At 52.6% G+C, this 20,807-nt stretch overlaps 7 protein-coding genes across 7 annotated transcripts; 4 read left to right on the plus strand and 3 right to left on the minus strand.

Annotated features, from left to right (window-relative positions):
- Positions 1 to 1,504: 1,504 nt before the first annotated feature.
- Positions 1,505 to 4,459, plus strand: INS49_002551 (uncharacterized protein; the record flags this gene model as incomplete). The annotated part of the gene is made up of 1 exon (XM_043163360.1): positions 1,505 to 4,459. One exon carries the CDS (start codon positions 1,505 to 1,507, stop codon positions 4,457 to 4,459), a length of 2,955 nt encoding a protein of 984 aa, XP_043031866.1.
- Positions 4,460 to 6,303: 1,844 nt separating this feature from the next.
- INS49_002552 (uncharacterized protein) lies at positions 6,304 to 7,816 on the minus strand (the record flags this gene model as incomplete). The annotated part of the gene is made up of 3 exons (XM_043163361.1): positions 6,304 to 6,491; positions 6,769 to 7,475; positions 7,551 to 7,816. The coding sequence occupies 3 exons, from the start codon at positions 7,814 to 7,816 to the stop codon at positions 6,304 to 6,306; spliced, it is 1,161 nt and encodes a 386-aa protein (XP_043031867.1).
- An 887-nt stretch (positions 7,817 to 8,703) lies between these two features.
- On the minus strand, positions 8,704 to 9,515 carry INS49_002553 (uncharacterized protein; the record flags this gene model as incomplete). Its single annotated transcript, XM_043163362.1, has 2 exons — positions 8,704 to 9,217; positions 9,298 to 9,515. The coding sequence occupies 2 exons, from the start codon at positions 9,513 to 9,515 to the stop codon at positions 8,704 to 8,706; spliced, it is 732 nt and encodes a 243-aa protein (XP_043031868.1).
- A 2,639-nt stretch (positions 9,516 to 12,154) lies between these two features.
- INS49_002554 (uncharacterized protein) lies at positions 12,155 to 13,388 on the plus strand (the record flags this gene model as incomplete). Its single annotated transcript, XM_043163363.1, has 4 exons — positions 12,155 to 12,198; positions 12,259 to 12,542; positions 12,601 to 13,274; positions 13,335 to 13,388. 4 exons carry the CDS (start codon positions 12,155 to 12,157, stop codon positions 13,386 to 13,388), a joined length of 1,056 nt encoding a protein of 351 aa, XP_043031869.1.
- A 998-nt stretch (positions 13,389 to 14,386) lies between these two features.
- Positions 14,387 to 15,750, plus strand: INS49_002555 (uncharacterized protein; the record flags this gene model as incomplete). Its single annotated transcript, XM_043163364.1, has 2 exons — positions 14,387 to 14,648; positions 14,726 to 15,750. 2 exons carry the CDS (start codon positions 14,387 to 14,389, stop codon positions 15,748 to 15,750), a joined length of 1,287 nt encoding a protein of 428 aa, XP_043031870.1.
- A 272-nt stretch (positions 15,751 to 16,022) lies between these two features.
- Positions 16,023 to 17,142, minus strand: INS49_002556 (uncharacterized protein; the record flags this gene model as incomplete). The annotated part of the gene is made up of 3 exons (XM_043163365.1): positions 16,023 to 16,788; positions 16,848 to 16,877; positions 16,937 to 17,142. The coding sequence occupies 3 exons, from the start codon at positions 17,140 to 17,142 to the stop codon at positions 16,023 to 16,025; spliced, it is 1,002 nt and encodes a 333-aa protein (XP_043031871.1).
- An 885-nt stretch (positions 17,143 to 18,027) lies between these two features.
- INS49_002557 (uncharacterized protein) lies at positions 18,028 to 18,678 on the plus strand (the record flags this gene model as incomplete). The annotated part of the gene is made up of 2 exons (XM_043163366.1): positions 18,028 to 18,314; positions 18,492 to 18,678. The coding sequence occupies 2 exons, from the start codon at positions 18,028 to 18,030 to the stop codon at positions 18,676 to 18,678; spliced, it is 474 nt and encodes a 157-aa protein (XP_043031872.1).
- Positions 18,679 to 20,807: the final 2,129 nt, after the last annotated feature.

Here is a 20,807-nt window from a genome sequence, read left to right on the forward strand (position 1 = left end):
AATACATCGACTTCCAACTGTAATGGCATTTGCGGGTGGATGTTTGTAAAGTAGTAATGAAGATATGGCTTACCAGAAGCATGAGTTCATATAGGTGCTCGGTAAACCATTTCGCCTCTGAGGTGATCTATGCTCAAGGCATCACTAGCCACCAGCAGAAATTGAGCTGATCTCGAGACCTGGTCAAGGTATTACTGCTCGGCCTGAAAATGGTACATTTCCCATCAACAAGACTTTGCACCTTCCAGCGCGACCAGAGCCACGTTTCCAATTACACTCCTTGGTCACTCATACCGTCCTCTTGCCTCCTGGCTTTTTTCGTGGCTCTCGTCTAGCCGGATGGTTTTGCCAGCTTCACATCCATTTGAGCAACACTCCAGAAGAGGCACACAGTCTTTGCGTTCTCTCGACCTCAACGCATACTTATGCATGTTAATTGCCCAGATGCTTAAGAAAAACGCTCCCACCTTATTCGCCAACCGCATCGAGAACTTCTTATTCCACCAATATTCGAACACTGCCCTGCTCGTGCTGTGTCTACGTCTCAACTCTTTGGCGTTAACAACCACCTCCGATATCACCGAAAGTCAGCCCTCTCCAAGCCCAAGAACTCCAGAAACACGAACAGCTTAAGGTCATCTTGCATGGAGGCTCGGTTTCTCTTGATTTCTAGCTTCAGCAGGTCGGGCAAGGCATCACTTTCATCATCGTACCGTATACCTCCTGCGAAGTCACTACAGTTGAGGACAGGTAGACACCTTTTCCCTCTCGATTCTACAGCAAGCCCACACGGCTGCTTCAGGTCATACTCTTCCCCGCATTCATTGGGAAAGCGCTGTTTCTCAGAGAGTGTTCCCAAGCCTTGAACTGCCATCAAAACGGCAATATCTACTCCCCTTTACATCCTTCCTTCTTTAGACACTTCCTCTTTTTTACACACTTGGTTCACTTTACACACTTCGAACCCACACGAAACATCATCCTGTTCATTGCGCCGAACGAGTCAAGTGGAAATCATCTTGAATGATCACAAGCTTCCGGCGAGCTTTTCGCAAGCTAACCAAAAGAACATACACCTTCGACTCCCCGGGCGACAATACTCAGCTTGGTCCAGACGGCTTCGTAACTGAGACCTCCGCTTCTCTGGAAAAGAAACATCCTCGACGAGGAGTGATCAAACACGCGTCAGGGCAGTAACCGTGCCCTAGACTGCGGATTTACAGTTGTCTTGGCACCACAGAGTCGAGGGGACTTAGGCCAGTTGCCTTTCCTTCTTCACTTTGAGATGGTAACAAGAGAGCGAAACACTTTGCGAACCTGTCAAGTTTCGACTAACACCCAACACTAAATTGGAAGCAACTCCATCAAGAAGTAAGTTTCGGGCTCCTAGACAACCCCTAGATAAACCGACGGACCCTCAAATATTGTTCGAAAACATTGATTCCCAAAGCCCCTGCCCCCAATCCTGCTACAGTTATTGAATTCCTCATTTCTAGCTGGAAACATGTCTTCGACCTCTCAACAAGCGAAGAGAGCAGCTTCGGAGGAGCCTCCGATCACACATCGGAGCAAACCCCAAATCCTGAAGCGAGCGGCTTCGGCTGAGCCCCAGTACACGAACCAGTCGAAGCGTCAAAAGCGGCAGGAACAAGATGACGCGGAGGAAGGAGCGATCTCAAACCCTGCGCCTGAGACTCATCCTGAATCTCAACCTGAACAAAGCCCCGACGCCCACCGAGAGGGCAGCAGAGAGTCCCGAGAGGATTCGGACGACGGAGAAGCTGAGGACCTGCCCAGGCGCCGTGCAAAGCGCAGCAAATGGATGAACACCGTGGACAAGTTCAGCACACACGGGAACGACACAGGCTTTCTCTCAGATGAACTCAAGAAGAAGGGTCATAATTCTCGCCCACAAATGCTACCTGACGAGCGCAAACAGCTCATGGAGGATTTGGCCAAAAGGACCGACACATCTGAGCCACAAGGTCAGCCAAAAGTTGGCCTGGACTTCATGAGCGACTTCTCTACCACCGTTGACAGCCCGAAGGATGCTGCCACATTCCTGGGTATCAACTTGCAGTCGCTAGAGATTTCTCCCAAGTCTACATTGAGACTCAGGATTGATCAAGTGCAAAACATAGCCTTCATGGTGAAGAAGGCCGAAGGAATGCTGAAGGGCTGTGTGAACGCCAATGACTATGGCACGGGAAAAACCATTGAGGCTCTTGCCTCCATTTTCTTCCTGGCACAGAGACAAGAAGCTTGCCCTAATTTCGGCACGCACAAAGCAGCCCTCGTTCTTTCTACTCACCAAGCTCTTCGAGGCTGGCAGGAAGCTCACGCGACATACTTTTCTGGACTTTTGAACTTGTGCATCTGCAGCGACTCACTGCCACCTGATCAGCACAGTCAGCTAATCGATCCACCATCAGCATCAGCACTCACTGAGTTCCTGGACACTCTGTCCCCCTCTGATCCTGAAACAAGCCGTACGGTCATTCTTTGCACCTATGGCGAGCTCTCGAGTACGGAATTCCTCGTCAAACGGAAGAAAGAGGATGCCCGTCAGAAAGAGCTATCGCTACGCGGTTCCAAACTCAATGATGAGGCACTGGAGGCGTTAAAGGTGGCACAAAAGCCTGGACTCTACGACCTCAACTTCAGTCCGGCGATGATTGGAACGCTCATTGCTGACGAAGCACATGAAATCAAGCACCCGAAATCCAGAAAGGCACAGACGGCTTACTTGCTGGACACAGATATTCAGTTCCTTCTCACGGCAAACCCCGTCGACAACAAAATCTCAGATTTTCGTGGTCTTTTGTTTGCTCTCTATAAGTCCAACGAGTGGCAAATCAATTGGCCGAAGGGTGACCAACTTGAAGGCGTTCTGAGGATGTTTGACGACGATTTCGATCCTTTCGAGATCACAGACTCGGGGACCTTTGTCCCACACAATGCGTCACCTGAGTACGTACAGGCCTTGAGAAACGGTCAACACCTGTGGCGCCTCAACCCACATGCATATAGATGGTTGGCACATCACATGAAATTCGGCCCAGAGTTCGCACGCAGAATCTTGGGCTCAATCTACCGCCTGTGTCTTTTGCGTCGGGGCGTCGTCTCTGTCGTCACTATGCCCAGCAGCGGGTCTTCCACCGTCTCGGGCATTCTTGCCTTGCCGCCGGTTTCGATCAGAACCATCGAGGTCAGCAGGGGCCATGAGGAGGAAGAATACCATGATTTGGCAAGTAGAGGCTTCGATCTCCTTTTCACAGGTGGTGGTGAGAACTCAACTTCTGGCGCGGCCCGGGTCATAAACGACAATGAGACCCCACTGGCTCCATTCAACAATTTCTGGGACACTTTCCTATGCCACATCACGGCTGACCTCGGCCTGGCTGATGTCCGGGGAGATTCCTGGTTTTCTGAGACACCAGCATCCCGCGGAAATCAACCAGACATGAAGAATTTGATCCGAAACAATACGGATTCTGGAATGAGCTTTTACTACAGCATGACAAGGCGAGAGACCGATCCTGACCAGCCTCCTGCCGATAGAGCATCCATGATCAGACATATCGTTCGTCGTTCCCCAAAGTTGCGATGGTTGCTTATCAAGCTGGAAGAGCTCAAGCTGAGAGGAGAGAAAGTCATCGTCTACTGTGTCCATCCTCTGACACAATGGCTCGTGGAGGGAGTATGCGCCATGGCCGAGTTCAACTTCCTGTCCCAGAGGAGCAAGCCGAGGCATGATGACGAAACGAGAGCCGCAGTCATTGGTGAGTTCAACAATCCGGCAAAGCGATATGACTTCCTTCTGAGCACCATGCGGGTCTTGGGACACGGCGTCGACCTCCATACAGACTGCCACAACGTGATCATTTTCGAGCTTCCCGACAGCATCCCGACCATGCTGAGTGCCATGGGACGGATACGCCGTGTGGGCCAGACCAAACCGCAGGAGATCTGGATTCTTACCATGAAGGATTCCTACGATGACCATATACTGTACCGGCAGTCCTCAAAACACGCCAAATCTATCTTGGCCTTCGGCGTGCTGGGTGAACGGCTGGACAAGTTGGCATCGCGCGTGAACGCTCGGGTCGAGCGTCACAGGACCGGATTACAGCGAATGATGCCCCGAATCAAGAAAGAAATCTTTTTGCAGAAGCTCGAACGGGAGATGCCAATATTGGACGTCGTGAAATTGCTTGCTGCCGGCGAGCTGCTCCGGCGGCATCTCGGCGCACGACACAATACCAGTCACATCCCCTGGACGTGTCGCCATAGGATTCTCTTCGGATGTCAAGAAATGCATCTCAACGATTTTGCAAGGGCGAAAATGGACTTCAATACCGTGACCGGTAGGATTATCCTCCACCTGGTTGCCCAACTCCCGGCAACGGGGCATCCATTTGCAGGCGTGGGGCCCTTGCCCAGACGCTTGCAAGATTGATAGATCGGGTCGTTGGCTTTGATGGATGAAGGGATGCTTTGAGGCTGGGCCCGGTTGTCATCATGAGCCGATGCTCCGATTGCAGCTTGGCATGTGGTCTGTTGGCAGTCTTTCTCACAATTCTTTCGGACCTTCCACGGGAACACGGGAAAGAATCATGGGAAAACTCGAGCTACACTCTAGAAAGCCTTGCAAGTTCACTAGAACTTTGCTAGTAAGGTGCAAGGCTTTGTGAGTGTGTTGTCGTGTTTGATGACATCTCGAGGGTGAGGTGGGCGATTGCTCAGTTACGAGCAACCGTTGGGCATCTCAATCCACAGCCCAATGAAGCGAGCTGGTCGATGAAATTTTTGGAATGGCCTTCATACGGAAGAGCTGCAGAATTGACTGGTAACGGTTTGGCTCAAGTTGATAGAGGCAGCAAGGACTAGACGTGCTTCTCGTGCCGGCGCCACGCTCTTTACTTTTTGGTAGACATTCTTTCCCAATCGAAGCTAACAATGCCTAGATTTCCAAATTGCTCTCAGGCCTGTTTGAATGTAATTCTGAAGTATCCATCATTAATATCTGGCTGGGCTAACAGCAAATGTTTCTCAGACAGCGACTGTGATGGTCCCGCAATTACCTTCCTGCCTCTTTAATAATGGCACTCTGGAAAATTCAATCTCCTTGTCTTGTACAACTACATCGGAATTGTTATATGAAGTCACTCAGCTCCCTTCTTGGCCACCCTTTAACAGGAGGAGGAGGCAGTGCCTTATCCCATGCCCATTTCCTGGCCCAATGCTCGTCAAGAGACCCTTGGTGCAGCTGCACGACATGCTTACCGAGCACAGGGAGAAACTTCCAGCCGTGGAATGAACCAATTGTCGCAAAGTAGAGATTCTTACTCGCGGAGTGTGCAGAAATGATAAAGTCTTCGCTGGGCGAGAGGGCATCCCTACGTACGAATTAGTTTCACGACTGGGGTGATGGGCTTTCTCAAGACAGTCAGGCGAGGCGCTCACCAACAAATACGGTAGCTCTCCGTATTGAAATCATCGCTCAACTTTCCGAAGATAGCCTTTCCTGCAAAATTTACATCTTCTTTGAGGATAGCTGGGACCTCGAATTGGGCGTAGTCTGGCTCCGCGGGAGGGCTGGAGATGGCGCTCCCGTTGGGGTGTGGCCATGTGTTTGTGAAGAAAGTCTGCCCCCAGAACTTGAGTGTCCTGTCTCGTGAATTAGGGACGCTGCCGTTGCTTTGACCTGTTGTAGCACATTAGCTCCCTGAAACCCCACGAAACGAGGTACTTTTGAAGTTGTTGGGAGTAACTCTCTCAGGAGGCAGTGCCGCAATCCCTACTGGTCCCTCATACAGCTGCGCCGCATTCTCCCCAGAAACAGAGGTAAATCCTTCAGTCACTCCGACAGCAACAACTCGGTCACCGGCATGAAGCTCGGGACGACCTGGCGCGCTATCAGCGAGCAATTTTGCCCTATATGCACCCGTAGAGAAGATGAAGCAGTCCGACTTGTGGACCTCGCTGGTAGACGTGACGACACCCGTCGTCGTTCCCTCCTCATTAAGACAACGGATATTCGCACAGAAAGAAATGGATGGTACACAAACTCTAGCTTTGAGACGTCTGCCTCAATTTACTCGACGCCTAACCTCTCACAGCCTCCTCGATTGTGCACCTCAATGCCTCTTTTGCCTCGGCCCATCCGCTGACTTTGTTGATGAAAACCTCTTTCACACCGGTGTAATTTCCATCCTTCAAAATGCCTCCGTATGTCTTTCGAGCCTCGTCGACAGGTAGACCAAGGAGCCCCGAGTCAACGCCGAGCTTCTTAAAGTTTTCCTAGACTCGCCGTGAAAAGTCCGTCGTTGAGACCCAATATGCCCCGCTCTCGTGATAGAATGGTTTCCAGAGTGCGTCGTTTGCCCAGCGCTCTTTCGCCTCGAGGGCTAGCCGCATGTAGTCAATGTCGGCGTAGTCGGCGCGCACGACCTTATTCCAGTCCCAAGAAGCGGTGACCCGGGTGGGTGCTGTTTAGGCGTTGCGGTCCAGCAGAATCACCTTCGCGCGGGCTTCAGCCGCCTCGACAAGCTCAGACCTTTGATTAACCACCGCGCCTCTAATGCTGGGTTTTTGAGCGTACAACTCTTTGACGGGATCGCCTTGCAGCGCTACTGGAGTGTACGCAGATAAAGCCCGAAACTATCACCCAACCGCCGCCACTCAATCAAAGCTCGCCCGCAGAGATTCCAGTGTGCGTGGTTCAAACTTAGGATCGACATCAAATCCAACCCTTCGAGTCCAAACCAATGATCTCTGTGCCAATCCATGGACCATACTTAATGCGAATCCCAAGTTTGAACTTTCTGCTCAGTCTCTTAGCCACGACGGCTGCGAAACCAACGGGGTTGCCGCAATACCTAACATTTTCATTGTATTCGTCCTCGCTGGCGAAGTCCTCCCTGAAAGAGCATTGGGAGAAATCGAACTCAAATGGCTGCATGGAGCCTATTTGAATAATCATGTTGTGAGGAACGCAGTCAACATTAACAACGCCACACGTATTAACATCCTCAGCAACCTCCACCACGCGCTGAACCAACCCTTGGTAATCAACATCTGGCGACGCCTCCGCCATCTCCAGTAGGCTGTCCAATGTGGAGCCGTCAATGTGCTGGGTGAGGATGCCATCAACGCGGAAGAATTGTGGGTCCGACCCAAGTGGTGTGAGGGAGAAAGATGTCGTTCCGTAGAAGAGTGGTACGCATTTGCCTTGCAGCTTCTCGAGGTGTTTATAAGCCCGGATCTCAGTCTTCAGACTCTGGAGAAGCCGATACTGCAACAGGCCCTCTTTCTTTGCGGTCGTCTCCCATGTGTCGGCGGTGTCCTCCTCGCCTTCCAGTGGATCGATGTACCATTGGCGCCCCTGCTTGTCCATTTCCTTGATGTATTCGAAGAACCCTGGTGCTTGCCCCGACTGCACGTATCGCTGCCAACAAGCCTTCACGCTAGGGCTATGGCACATATCTCTCCACCAACGACTCTCGTGACCATAGCGCCGATCGAAGAGCTTGAGGATGGCCGCTCACGCCTTTCCGGGGCTCGAGGACCATTGTACCTCCATTACAGGCGACATGGCGACTTCGAAGACTTTGGTGACAGTAAAGAGAACTCGCTCCTCGGAGGGCGTACCACGTGTCCAGTTGACGGGCAGGTCCAGCACCATTCCTTCGACGTAGGGGCCTGGTGTGTGACAAGGAGCTGTTGAGCGGTTTGTGATCTCGCCGAGGGCTTCCCCCGTGTTGCTGCCGCCGCTGCTGTCGCAAAGCATGTCGGCGGGTCTTGAGGAAGCCATGGACAGAGTACGGGTGGGGTAAGTGGTTGTGAAAGATGGTGATGGCGATGCAGGTTCTTCTGGTGGTGTTTGCGTGTTGAGTGGAGATGTGCTGCTGATCGACGGTGAGGGTCGTTCCTTTCCCCGAAGTTGTGGGCGAGAAGGTGCGAAGCAGTAGTTATAGCCCATAAAACGAGAAAAAGATGCCTGGTTGCCGGTGCCTAGCCCAGGCGTCCAGGTACCTTGGTGGATTGCCGACACTGGCGCTAGTGACCAACTAGATGCTGGGGCTTTCAGGAATCATTCCATGGTGCTAAGTGGGATGGTGGTCTCGTTTTTAGGACGTATACATATTCTTTATAAATAGTACGCATTCCCTTTATACAATGGTAAACTCTTAAACACGCAGCTAAATATTTTTTTTTTTTTTAAAAAAAAAAGATGCTAATAGTAACAGACTTTGAACACAATGGTGGCAGGTGGCCCAGAACACAGCGACAGCCTTGTGACAGACGAGGCTAGAGCGAACAGCTCCCAGCGACGCCATAGACCGTCAACACAATATCCGCTTGCAAACCGTTAGCCGAGCCTGAGCTTGGAGTACAAGCTAAGTCATCTTCAGGACCTTGGCATGATAAATGGAATGATTCAACTAGCATATGACCTTTTTCTCATCCAATCTTCTTGCTTCTCATCCTTCATATCTCTTTCACATCACAACGACTCAGGCCTCAATGAGCCATTGGTTACATAACACTGATTAGTATAGCCTATTGGGTGAATAAAAGCTGGCCCAGACTCTCCATATCCCACACCTCGCCACGGCCGTATTTACCATAGACTAGACCGTTGTACCGAGAATACTATGAACCTGCTTCTCATGCCCGGTATGCCTGCATTGTATGACTCTACCTCACATCTTGTGGAAAGAAGGCAACCACAGGACTTAAAGCCTCTTCATAAAGATACCGATACCGTTCCTTCTCCCTCACCGCGGCGTCCTCCAGGCAAGGATCATTCTCCTCGTCCACAAGGTCTGAACTCATGGCACCACGTTGATACCCATTCTCTTGGGCCCTGACCCAGACCACTACCAACTCTATAACTGCAGCTACAAATCGTCCGCCGTAGAAAAGAGCCGCAAGGACCGATATGAAAAAGCCGGCCTGAGCAACATAGCACGCCGCAGCTGTGTCTGTTGGACATGTTCGCATCAGATACCACGGCCGAGGGCTCAGGTGTCGCGGGTCCGAGAAATCGCCTGATGCCTGCGACAAGAGGAGGCGGAACCAGAAAAAGGCAAGAAGGCTGTCGTATATGATTGAGATGGTTCGAGACGTCTGGCGAGAAATTCCCAAGACGATGCGAGTGACGAACAAACTCAGAGACAGTAGGGCAACCGCGAGCGTGGCTTCGGTGAGTCTACAAAAAAATTAAGAAACAAAACCGCAACCATCAGCCATAATTTCCACAAGCTTAGGAAAGCTAGAGGATATGCTTACTGCTGAGACCAGACAAGCGGCTCGGGCAACTCGTGGCAGTGTCCAGGTAGGTCGCAGTGGATCCGCTCGTTGGGGCTGGAGTTCCAGCCCTCGGTGCCGCCTCTATACCATAGTTTCTGTCGACAATTTCCCATGTAAGCAGTCAAGAAGAGACCGAACGCCATTATCGAAATGCAGAAATCAAAGGCATGGCTTAGTGCATCGATCTTGTGTCCCATGTTCGGATGAAGGGGTGAAGGCGAAGATGCCAGGTCATCTGAACTTTTGAATTTCCGATTGTTGGCGGGACAGATGATCTTTTTATTGGAGTATGCTGAGAGACGTCTCTTTGGCGGCTGCCCTCAGCTGATGCAATCCATTGGTGTCGTGAATGATCGAAACTTGCTCAGCAGGGTCTACATGTGACCCCTGCATGTGGTGGAGGACCCAAGGGCAAAACTTGCTCACACTGGAAGGACGAGGCGCAGTCACGCGGTGGTGGGATGGCTCCATCACTATTTAGGAACACAGCGTCAACTAATTTGTCGCCATTCGCGGGTATTATAAAATGGTGAAAAGTCGTTCTGATTACTGATGGTCTCGTGAATGATCACAGATGCCAGTATAGAGGAAATCGAAGGCAATCAAAGCTCTTCTCAACCACTACCTGGGTGGGGATGGTCTATTTTCGCCCTGGTTCCAAGATTAGACCCATCGTCCTCGGCTTGCTGATTCTTTTACATTGCACGGTTTATCCACAGGTGTGTGAACACCTGAAAAGAACCAAATCTCTCTTCTGGAAGCTAGTTACCACAAGAGTGCTGAGATGAAGTTGATGAACAGCTCCCTTTCCTGTCTGGCTTGGTCGCAAGGAGTTAAAATGTTCTGTTGGTTGGTATAGGCACGATGTTCCTCCAACTGTACCTTTACATAGAGTTCTGATTAGAAGTAAATAACTCATCTAGGGGCATGGATACTAACCATATTCATCCCAATACTTCAAGGATTCCTGGCTCCGATTTAGGAACTCACGTGGTGGTGGACCGAGAAGCGCGATCATTGCAGCAAGATGACTTCAGGATGCGCATTGTCTAGGCACTCGTCCTCTGGATTGTAAATCTTGAATAAGTCCACACGCTGCATCACATCTCATGCCCGCACAAAGAGTTAGGATTCTCATTGACTTCTTAAATTGCTACTTGGATACTGCCACATACCATCATGCCGACGCTTTACTGGTTAATAGCGTGTCCACGTTTCATCCCAAGGATGACCTCGGGTGCGTGATGTTGCGTGGGCATGGCCGGCCCCGTACTCTCGTTTCCTACAAGGGGTTCTCCAAGGTCGCAAAGATATAAGCGGCCAACAGCTTCGCGGAAAAATCGGAACCTATAGATAGTCCTTTCTTCAACGTCTTTTCGAGGAGTCAGATTTCCGCTTAGCTCGTCTTCCTCGATTTCTGCAAACACTTGCTCATTCTTGACGCCCTGAAGTAAGTTGCCGGTGTGAATGTCTGAGATGATATCAGTACATATTGAACCCTATGGTATTGTCCTTTTGCTTCCTGTTTCTTTCATCCTTTTCTTCCATTCCATTAAGGGCAAATGAAAAGGAAAGGGTATGGATTCATTTTGGCTTTACGAACCTGTGTGAGTGACGTCTGCCTCTGCATGCAGAAAATGCATGATAAGAAGGATTTGAAGAGAGAACGGATATTTGCACCTGCAAAAACAGAGGGTACACCCATACATCGCCAGCACTAAACCAACACCCACGCCCAAGTTGCACACCCAATTCATACACCTAACACATATACACCTAGTTTATATAAGTATTAGGTGTGTAGTTGTTAGGTGTGTAGGTGTCAGGTGTGTAGGTGTTAGGTATATAAGTGTTGGGTATGTGGGTGTTGGGTGTATTACTGTGTATGGGTGTATAAATTGGGCTAGTGATATGCTCTAATTGGCTGCAGCTGTAGTGTGAGTGATGTGCGGGTGTACTCTCCGTTTTTACGGGTGCGAATATCCGTTCTTTTTGAAGAAGCATATCAGGCACAACTTGGTGATCAAAGACACGATCAGGCGTGAGTCTCGGAAGGTCCCTGATTGAGGCCTTCAAAGGACGCAATACAAAGACATCATGAATTCCATGTGGCCTCTCAACTCTGAAATTGTCGTAGAGCTCTCCAATATGTTCTTTGCCGTCATGTTCTAACTGCTTCAAGGCTGGGCTATTGAGGTGTTGGTATATTTCAAGCTCACGGTTATGCTGAAGTGTGTTGATGTGCATCTTCAGTGCCCGGTAGAGGTTTTGCTTCAAATGAGGGAGTGTTAGAAATGAGAAACAGAAGTGTTTACGAGAAGGGAAAGAAAATTGGCGTACTGAAGGTCATGGCACAACCAGATTGTGGAATGTGCACCCCAGCCCAGCTTGGCGACAACCTGGTAACGTTCTCGGAAGACCTCACCCATTCGCACCGGATAAAACGTGCGCGGGTCGTAGAACGATAGTGTTTCTTCTTCAATTTTGATAGATGAGTCTATGGATTCAAAGCCGCTGGAGGGGAAAGTACGTGGAAGAAGTGGCGCCATCCTTATGGTGCTTGATGAAAACTGAACCGGCTGCGGTTACGTGTGTGTGTGTGTGTGTGTGTGTGTGCCGGGGTCTGAGCTTGTGGGACGAGCGCAACGTGGACCTCTCATCCGCAACCGACCTAGCTCCATCAACCTCCTTCCCTCACACATAGCCACAAGCCATCACCATTGCCCTGAACTACATCTTATGAGTTGACCACATCAAAGCTGGAGCAATGCACTTTTTGACTCGGCGCACCGGGGCAGCTCTGGTGTGGCTGGTGGCTGGCCTCATCACCTGCAGCATGGCTGGCGACAGAGAACCTATTTGTCTGATGTATCTCACTGGGTAACTACCATGATGCTCCATGCATAGAGCTTGAGGCACAATCGCTGACATACTTGCGAGGCAACACGATGTGATACCCAGCGATGAGAGCCTGGTCAACCCAATCACCCATGTTGCCCTTGCCTTCATGCGGTCGGGCTTGTTCCTGGACTCGAACCGCAGCGAGTGGCCCAGTGATCGAAGCGTTGACTCGGCACGCCAGGCTTTCGCAACGGGGACCAAGATCTTGGTGGCCATCGGTGGCTGGGGCGATACGGACTTCTCCATTGCAGCTCGGGATGAAACGTCACGAAAGTCGTTCGCCGGGAACGTGGCCAGGATGGTGGAAGCCACCGGTGCTGACGGTATGTCGGGGTTTCTTGCCCACCAACGGCGATCATAAACTGACTGATCCCTCTCTAGGCGTCGACATTGATTGGGAGTACCCCGGCGGAAACGGCGAGGACTACAAGCAGGTTCCAAACTCGGAGAAAGAGTGGGAAATCGAGGCTTACCCGCTCCTTCTCGGCGAACTTCGCTCCGCGTTGGGCCCCTCCAAGTTGATCACAGCTGCAGTTCCCGGCATCGAGCGAGACATGATTGCCTTCCGCCGCAATGTCGTACACATTGAACCACACCTGGACTTCCTGAATGTCATGACCTATGATCTGATGAACCGCCGGGACGACATCACGAAGCACCATTCAAGCATTGGAGGCAGTCGCAACACTATCATGAGATACATCGCTGACGGCGTACCGCGCGAGAAGATCAATTTCGGGCTTGGCTTCTACGTCAAGTGGTTCAAGGTCGATAAGGAGGACTGTGACAACGCCAAGACACCCATCGGCTGCAAGACCTTGCTCCTGGAGGACCCCGTCACCGGCGGGGACCTGGGCCGAGCGGGTGCCTTCTCCTGGCATGACGAGGTTCCCGAGGACATGAGGAATTCTTTTCAGAAGGCGCTTTTACATCGCGAGTACGATGATAACGAAGGAGCAACATGCTACTACGACTCGGAGGAGGCCCTCTGGTGGACGTTTGACGACCCCCACAGCATCACGAAGAAGGTTGAGCAGTTGACCAAGGAGCTGAAAGTACGAGGTACATTTGCTTGGGGACTAGGAGAGGACGCTCCGGACTTTACTCGATTGAAGTCGCTGATTGGAGCGGTGGGGAAAGACGCTGGGGCTGAGAGAGACGAGTTGTAGTCAGTGGTGCCGACGATGGCGGTGGACACATTCTTGCGCGACTTGTGCGAGATGCTCAGGGCTCAGTGCCTACTATCCATGAAAGTACTTGTCGTGCTGTCGAGTGACTGACGACTTTTTGAGAAGAAAAGAGGGACTTTGCGCCTGTACATCTCCATCCGTTTGAAATGTGATGGTAGCCCGGAGTAATACAACGTTGTTCCAGATGATCGCCAAGACGAATGAAGGCTTCGAATTTCTGAACCTGATTGCTTGGCCGAGATATTTTCGAGGGTAGTCTATGCCTGACCACATTCCTTCCGCAATAAGGATTTCCAGTCGTCTGGCCTGAGAAATCAATGTGACTTTATAGTCCAAAATCGATGTAGGGTTTCCCCTAAGCTACGCATGGTCTATGTTACGTGACCGATGGAATCCTATGAAATCCATGTGACCATCCTGTTTCAATCCCTGGTCTGCCATTTCCTTCTCACCTGATCGTAGAAATATAGACTACGACTGCACTGCCAGAAGACCGCTCAGTATTAGTTGGTTCAGGTCGTGCAGCCCGTGGAGGCCTCGATGTGGATACCCTTACGCAGGAGTCCAGACATGTCAGCTGTAGATAGATCAAAAGGCTCTGGCTATTATGGTCATTATTATTTTCTTTTAAAAAAAAATCTAAATGAAGAAAGAGGCCATGCTGTTGTAGGGGTGCTTTCGGTCGTCTTGTCTTGGAAGCAGCTCGAGGTACCTGGGTACCCAGGTACTTAGGTACAACATGCCTGTCTCTACCAAAGCGGGCCGTCCCCCACGTTCAGCTCCTAGTGCACTCACTGACTGGAGCTGGCTTCTAGAACCTTGAAAATCTTCAGTTTCTTTGACTCGGCGTGGTCAACTTTTTGAGCAGCCGAATCCAAAGACCACACCTGCCTTAGCTGCATGGCTCTTTGAAGAAGCGAGGGGGATGGATCGTGCCTGTTGAGATCAATTGACCTTGACGCAAACACATACGCATCATGTTCGAGAACCTCTGCACCCTCCCGCTGACCTCGGACCTGTTCACCCAGGCCGTCCACCCAACCGAGCCCGTCCTGACCGTGGGCCTCTCGAGCGGCCATGTCGAGACCTTCCGGATCCCCTCCTCCGACAACGACTCGGACGAACAAGTCGACGAGAACAGCAGCATCACAAGCGGCAAGGGCCTGATCAGGAGTGTGTGGAGCACCCGGCGCCACAAGGGAAGCTGTCGCAGCTTGGCATACAGCTACGATGGGCAATGTACGTCGGCGTCCAACCTCCAATGCCGCAGCACGCGTATCTGGGACCGCAATGGCTGACACCACCGACCACAATAGCTCTCTACTCGGCCGGCACAGACTCGGTAGTCAAGCACTTCTCGCCCGAGACAGGCAAGGTCATCTCCAAGATCAACATCCCGCCCCGCGGCTCCTCCGCCGACGACCCTGCCATCATGCGCGTCCTCAGCCCCCAGAACCTCCTCGTCGGGACCGACAGCGGCGCGCTGTATATCTACGACCTGCGCGACAAGCTGCGCGCCGAGAAGGACCCCAGCTCGAAAGATCCCCTCGGCTCGATCGGTGCGCAGCCTGTTCGCAAGCACTTCCCCCACGACGACTACGTTACCAGTATCACGCCACTACCGCCCAGCGCGGAGTCGACATCTGGTGTCCCGCGGCAGTGGGTCTCGACCGGAGGAACGACAGTGGCGGTGACCGATATCAGAAGTGGCATCATCACGAGGAGCGAGGACCAGGAAGATGAGCTGCTGTGCGCCGAACTCATACCTTCCGGCCTGGGCCCCAAGAAGCTGCGAAGTAATGCTGTAGTGGCGGTGGGGACTGGCTCTGGTGTGCTCACAATCTGGGACAGGGGTTCATGGGACGACCAACAAGAACGCATCTACGTCGCAGGCGGGCGCAACAAGAAGGACGGCGAAAGCCTGGACTGCATTGCGCGCCTGCCAGACGAGCTCGGCTGGGGCAAGAAGGTCGCCGTTGGCGTGGGCGACGGCAGCCTCGCGATCGTGGATCTCAAGGCCCGGGAGACCCAGGCCGTCTTGAGACACGATGACATCGAGGGAGTGGTTGCTGTCAACTTCGACTGCGAGGGACGCATGATCAGTGGTGGTGGAAGGGTCGTGAAAGTATGGGCAGAACCCAACGGAGCAGACAACGAGGAAGAGGAAGATTCGGGCGCAGAGGACGGAGCCAATGGCAACAGCAAGCGCGCAGCCGACAGCGACGATGATTCCGAGGACAGTGACGACAGCAGCGACAGCGACCGTCCAAGGCCTAAGAAGAAGAGGAAGGGCGGCAAAAAGGGCCAGCCACAGGGCGAGGCATTCCCCGGCCTAGATTAGGAACCCCAAAAAAGTTGAGAAGTCGGCATGATACCCACCAAAACTCATTTTCACGGGCCAGGTCAAGACGCTGTGCCGAAGTCTAAAAGTCTATCTGTATATTAACTGGACCACCGGACATACACGCCACATGGAGCTGAAGATGGCACCTCTGCTCATATACCTGTATCAAAACATGGGCCCAGTCGTGCTGACGAGACGGGCCCAAAAGCTTTCAACTCTATGCTGATGTCTCCGATGCCGCCTGTCTTCTATCCCAAACCAACTTGACATCACGCCCCGGGCCGAGAATAATCGAGAGCCGTAACTCGCTTCCACACCTCCCTCACCAGCCGTTCTTGCCCCTCACGCGCGGTTTCTGTGGCAGAGGGCCCAGCCGGTCTTACAGCGAGGTACAGCCTGCTGCCCAGCCTCACATCCGGGATGTCTGCCGTAGCCGGGTCCTCGGGCGGATTCGCCGTCGTCACGAGGCCGCCTGCCTCCTCGAGGATGGCTATCCCCGCCGCGACGTCCCACTCCCAGCAGCCAGCCTCCCACCAGATGTCAAAGGACCCCATCGCCGTGTACGCGAGGTCCAGCGTCGCGCTCCCGAGGCTCCTCACCCCGTGCACCATGCCCCCCTTGCCGCCCCGCCCGCCGACCTCGACGGCCATGTTGGTGAAGCTCTCGAGCTTCCGGCCCAGGTTGCCCTCGCCGGAGCCCGGGTCCCGCCGGTCCTTGCCCCACTCGCAGCTGAAGACGCAGCCCTTGGGGGCGTTGGCCGGAACGGGCACGCCGGGCACCAGGGGCAGGCGCTGCGTCTCGTTGAGGAAGGCGCCGCCGCCGCGGCGGGAGGTGAAGAGCTGGCCCAGGAAAGGGGCGTATATGACGCCCACCACTGGCCTGCCCCCCAAGATGAAGGCGATGGACACGCAGAACATGGGGAAAAGGTGCGTGTAGTTGACGGTGCCGTCGAGCGGGTCGACGCACCAGGTTGGCTCGTCGTCGATGAGGTAATCCTTTGACGAGCCGGCGGAATACGTCTCCTCCCCAATGAATCTGTACGATGTGTTGAGTACCCCATTCCACCTACCAATGAGCAGGTCCGGGTGACTCACTTGTGGCTTGGGTAGGTCTTTGATATCGAGCTATGGATGAACGCCTCGACGTCTGTTAAGGGCCGTATTAGCCGGTTGCACGCGGACACGGGCTTGTGAAGGTATCAAACTCGCCTGTATCTGTCTTGGTCACGATATCGACAGCGTTCTCCTTCTCCACGGACTCATGTGCTGCCCCTCCGCTTGCCATCCGCAGCTTCGCGGCATCCATGAGCATCTTGCCTGCATCTTTGCCTAATTGCACGGCGAATGCGTATATCTCATCCAGTTCCTTCTCGCTGATTTGAGGTGCCATTTCTAGAGGTATAAAGACAGTGTAGTAGGGCCGCTATGCAGAGTCTATAGTCACACCAAGGTGAAGAAGCAAGCCAGCTACGTGAGGGCAGTCAGAGCTTAGCAGGGCAGCTTCAATGGTGTTCACACAGGCCTGTACCCCGCCAACCCAGGCCACAACGCCGCCGCCAACCGAAGCGGTTTATTTCCGCTATAGCGGCATGACGCTCTGTGACCCCACTGTAACTACTTGACAGTGCCCTGAATTATAGCGTCCACGTTCACGGGCTATCCGAGGTCTCAGGGAAACCTTGATAAGTCGGTCGCTGCTCCGAACCCCCCAACATCGACTTATTCGCCCTATGCACCATGACAACCAACCCTGGGACCGAGAGAGGCTTTTTCTCCTTGTGTATGGCCTCAAAAGTATCCATACGGGGTCCCGTCGGGTGAATAATTCACTGTCCACGCGTACAACCCGCGTCCTCGGATCAACGTTGCACAGGGCCACTTGGCGACGCAAGCTCCTGGATGAGATCTCTTCCGCCCCGGGAGAGACTTTAACCCCCCGGGTCACACCCTCCGTCCTGCATGTGCTCGGCCCAGGGTTCTACCAGTCGACGTCACGGCTCGAATCAGGCACGGCATCGGCATCCACGGTACCGACTCGGTGAAAGGCGCACCAGGTGCGTTGCGCTTGACTGCGTGTCCCGGAACACAGGGCGCGGTCATTGAAGCCGGCCGGCATCGGTTGGTTGCTCAAGTTGAAGGACTAATACGGGATTGTGTTCTGCGATATATGCCATTGCATCCGCCCTAGGATAGAGAAACCTCAAAAGGAACACAGACTAGCCTCCATTCGCATTTGAATTAAAGTTCATAGTCAATTTCATCTCCAACACCCACTATGGCAACCCGCGTCCTCCTCATCAACGGCCCGAACCTGAACCTGCTCGGGACCCGCGAGCCCCAGATCTACGGCTCGACCACCCTCGCCGACGTCATATCCACAGCAGAGTCTCAATCAAAGTCCCTGGGCGTGACCCTCGAGACCTTCCAGTCCAACCACGAGGGCGCCATCGTGGACCGCATCCAGGAGGCGGCGGGCTTCGGCCCCAATGGCGACCGGAACAAGGAGGGCAAGGTCGAGGCCATAATTATCAACCCGGGAGCGTACACGCACACGAGTGTAGCGTATGTAAATTTTGCCCTTTTTTTTTTTTTTTTTTCTCCTGCCTTGCGGAACTCCCTAATTCTGGCACCGCCCCTCACCTCCGCCCCCGCCCCCGGGGGGGGGGGCCTTTTCTGTCAAGAAACTTCCCCGGAATGCCTCGATTCAGCACTTAGGGGCATGTAACTGACACATACCAGCATCAGGGACGCGCTGCTGGGCGTGTCGATACCCTTTGTGGAGGTCCACGTGTCGAACGTGCACACCAGGGAGCCGTGGAGGAAGCACAGCTACTTCAGCGACAAGGCTGTGGCGGTCATCGCGGGGCTCGGCGTCTACGGGTACCAGGCTGCGCTGGAGTTTGTGGCGAAGCACCTCAAGCGGTGAGGAATACGACGGGGGGCAAGGCTGCTGGGTACTTAGTTCAGAGTTTTCAAAAGTTATCACTTCGGACAGCCTCCGCCTCTCTTCTGTGGCTGTGATCGGCTCTCATTCGTGTTTCCTGTGGTGACGCATGATTTTTCCTGGTCCTCCTGGTTGGCTCCATATTGACCTCCATAGCGTTTGACTCTGGGACTCGGATTCACACCGCTCTCTCTACGTAAGTTTCCGAGCCCGAGACCGAGTATAGAACTGGAGTTCATGCCCGTGATGATGTTCAAACCGGTAGCCATTCCCGGGACGTTATCAGCATCCTCGCCGTGTCGCAGGCTCATAGAGAGGAGAGGCTGAGGCGCAGGAGGCTGGACCCATATCTTAAAGTCTGTGTCTAAGTCATGTCAAGGGGCTACGGTCACTCGTCCCGTGGGAACCAACACCAAGCTTTTCTCGGCCCGTGACGGGTCCTCGGGCGTGTAACGTCACAGCATAGATGGGATGTGGGCTAAGCTTTGGCGAAGACTCAGTGCACCCTGCCAGTCTCCTGGGGCTGGGTAAGGTATGTGATTCTAGCGGGCCGCAGGATCTCGCCGTCATGCTCAGAGGCGTTTCGTTTCCGGGGTCCCCACATCCCTTTCACATGGGAGTGTTTGCTCTGGGTAATTCCGATAGAGAAAGCTAGTCAGTACACGCATCAAGCCATCAGCTGTGATGGCCGTCGATTACAGTGTGAGGTGCTCTCCTGGATGCTTGCGGATTACCCCTCGGGGCTCTTGTTGCGTGCGCGAGCTTTCGCTGGCATATTATTAGAGGCCCATGATGGGCACGGGTTGTTGGGTTCCCCATTCTGATCGGCTTCGATAGTAAGTGCTATGCGGTTGTATGCGCTGTCGTGTATACTCGATGGCTCTTATTATCGAAGCATAGAGTGCTCCCAGCTAAGTGAATGGCTTCACCTGGGCTAGTCAGGTGGGTATAGCTCGGATGACACCGAAACTTTAATACTTGTTGCGTGTTTTCTAGATCTTTGTGTCCTATTTCAAATTTAGAATGGCACGATGCTTCTTAAAAGACGTGCTCGAACTGAATCTCTAACCATATCGCAAGACATATCTCGAACTTAATGTAAGAACATGTCTCGCATTGCATGTCCACCGCTTCTCGAATCATCGTCCTCAGGAGTGCTCAAGTTGCGTCTCGTGTAATGACTGATTCATTTCTTGAATTTTATCTATAATCATATCGCACATGCGTAGTTCGAATTGTATCTTGAAGCATATCGCAAAGTACATCTCGAGTCATTAGTCTACCCCTTGCTCGAATCGTTGCTGCTGTTTCCTTTGAAACTATTCAAATAACAGTCAGGGTTCTGATGGGGGACTCATGCAGGCACAATGAAGCAAAAAAGCCCAATCAGGAACAAGAGCTCATGACGGACTCTGGATACTCGTGGAGTTGTCCGATGACAAGGAAGGCCCACCATGAACCTTACTTGGGGGTTCTCCGATTGGAGACAATTGGTACTTGCTCTGTGACAAGGTCTTTGCCTCGATGACCAGGCTAGTTTGTAGTGATTCCTGACTAGTACGGTGATCTTGTACGCCATTTGATAGACGCAAATTCAGCTTGTGTGCCATTTTACGGGAAGGCAAGCAGTGTGTTCGTAAGGGGCCTGCGGTAAATACGACCTCCGTGTTGCATCCAAAACAAGATAGATATTAATTCAAGATGAACTATTGAATGACTTGAATCAGTCCGTAATGCATATGGTCTGAATTCTATGTAGTTGACGGAGGAGCCACGTTTGGTAAGAACTGCGACCAACCTCAGACTTCCTACTGGTAGAAACAGAATCTCTCAGACGCTCGCAAATCTAAATCTCACGGGAAATGCTCGGGGCTCAGATTTGGATGCAGTGATGCCCCTGAGGGGCTATTATTGCTTGCACCTGGGGTGTATGTGGGTTCCACGGCGGAAGAAACTCGAAATGTTCAAAGATGACAGTAAGCTTTGGCCAAAGAGAGTCCTCCTTCAACAAAGTCTTTCCGACTTTGATCCAGTCCCGGGGAAGGTCTCTCCACTAATCAACTCCATGTGGGACTGTCGGAGTTTCCATGTGACCTTGTCGCTTGCAATCC

This window comes from Diaporthe citri (assembly GCF_014595645.1).
Source record: "Diaporthe citri strain NFHF-8-4 chromosome Unknown scaffold_1, whole genome shotgun sequence".
Taxonomy (NCBI): domain Eukaryota; kingdom Fungi; phylum Ascomycota; class Sordariomycetes; order Diaporthales; family Diaporthaceae; genus Diaporthe; species Diaporthe citri.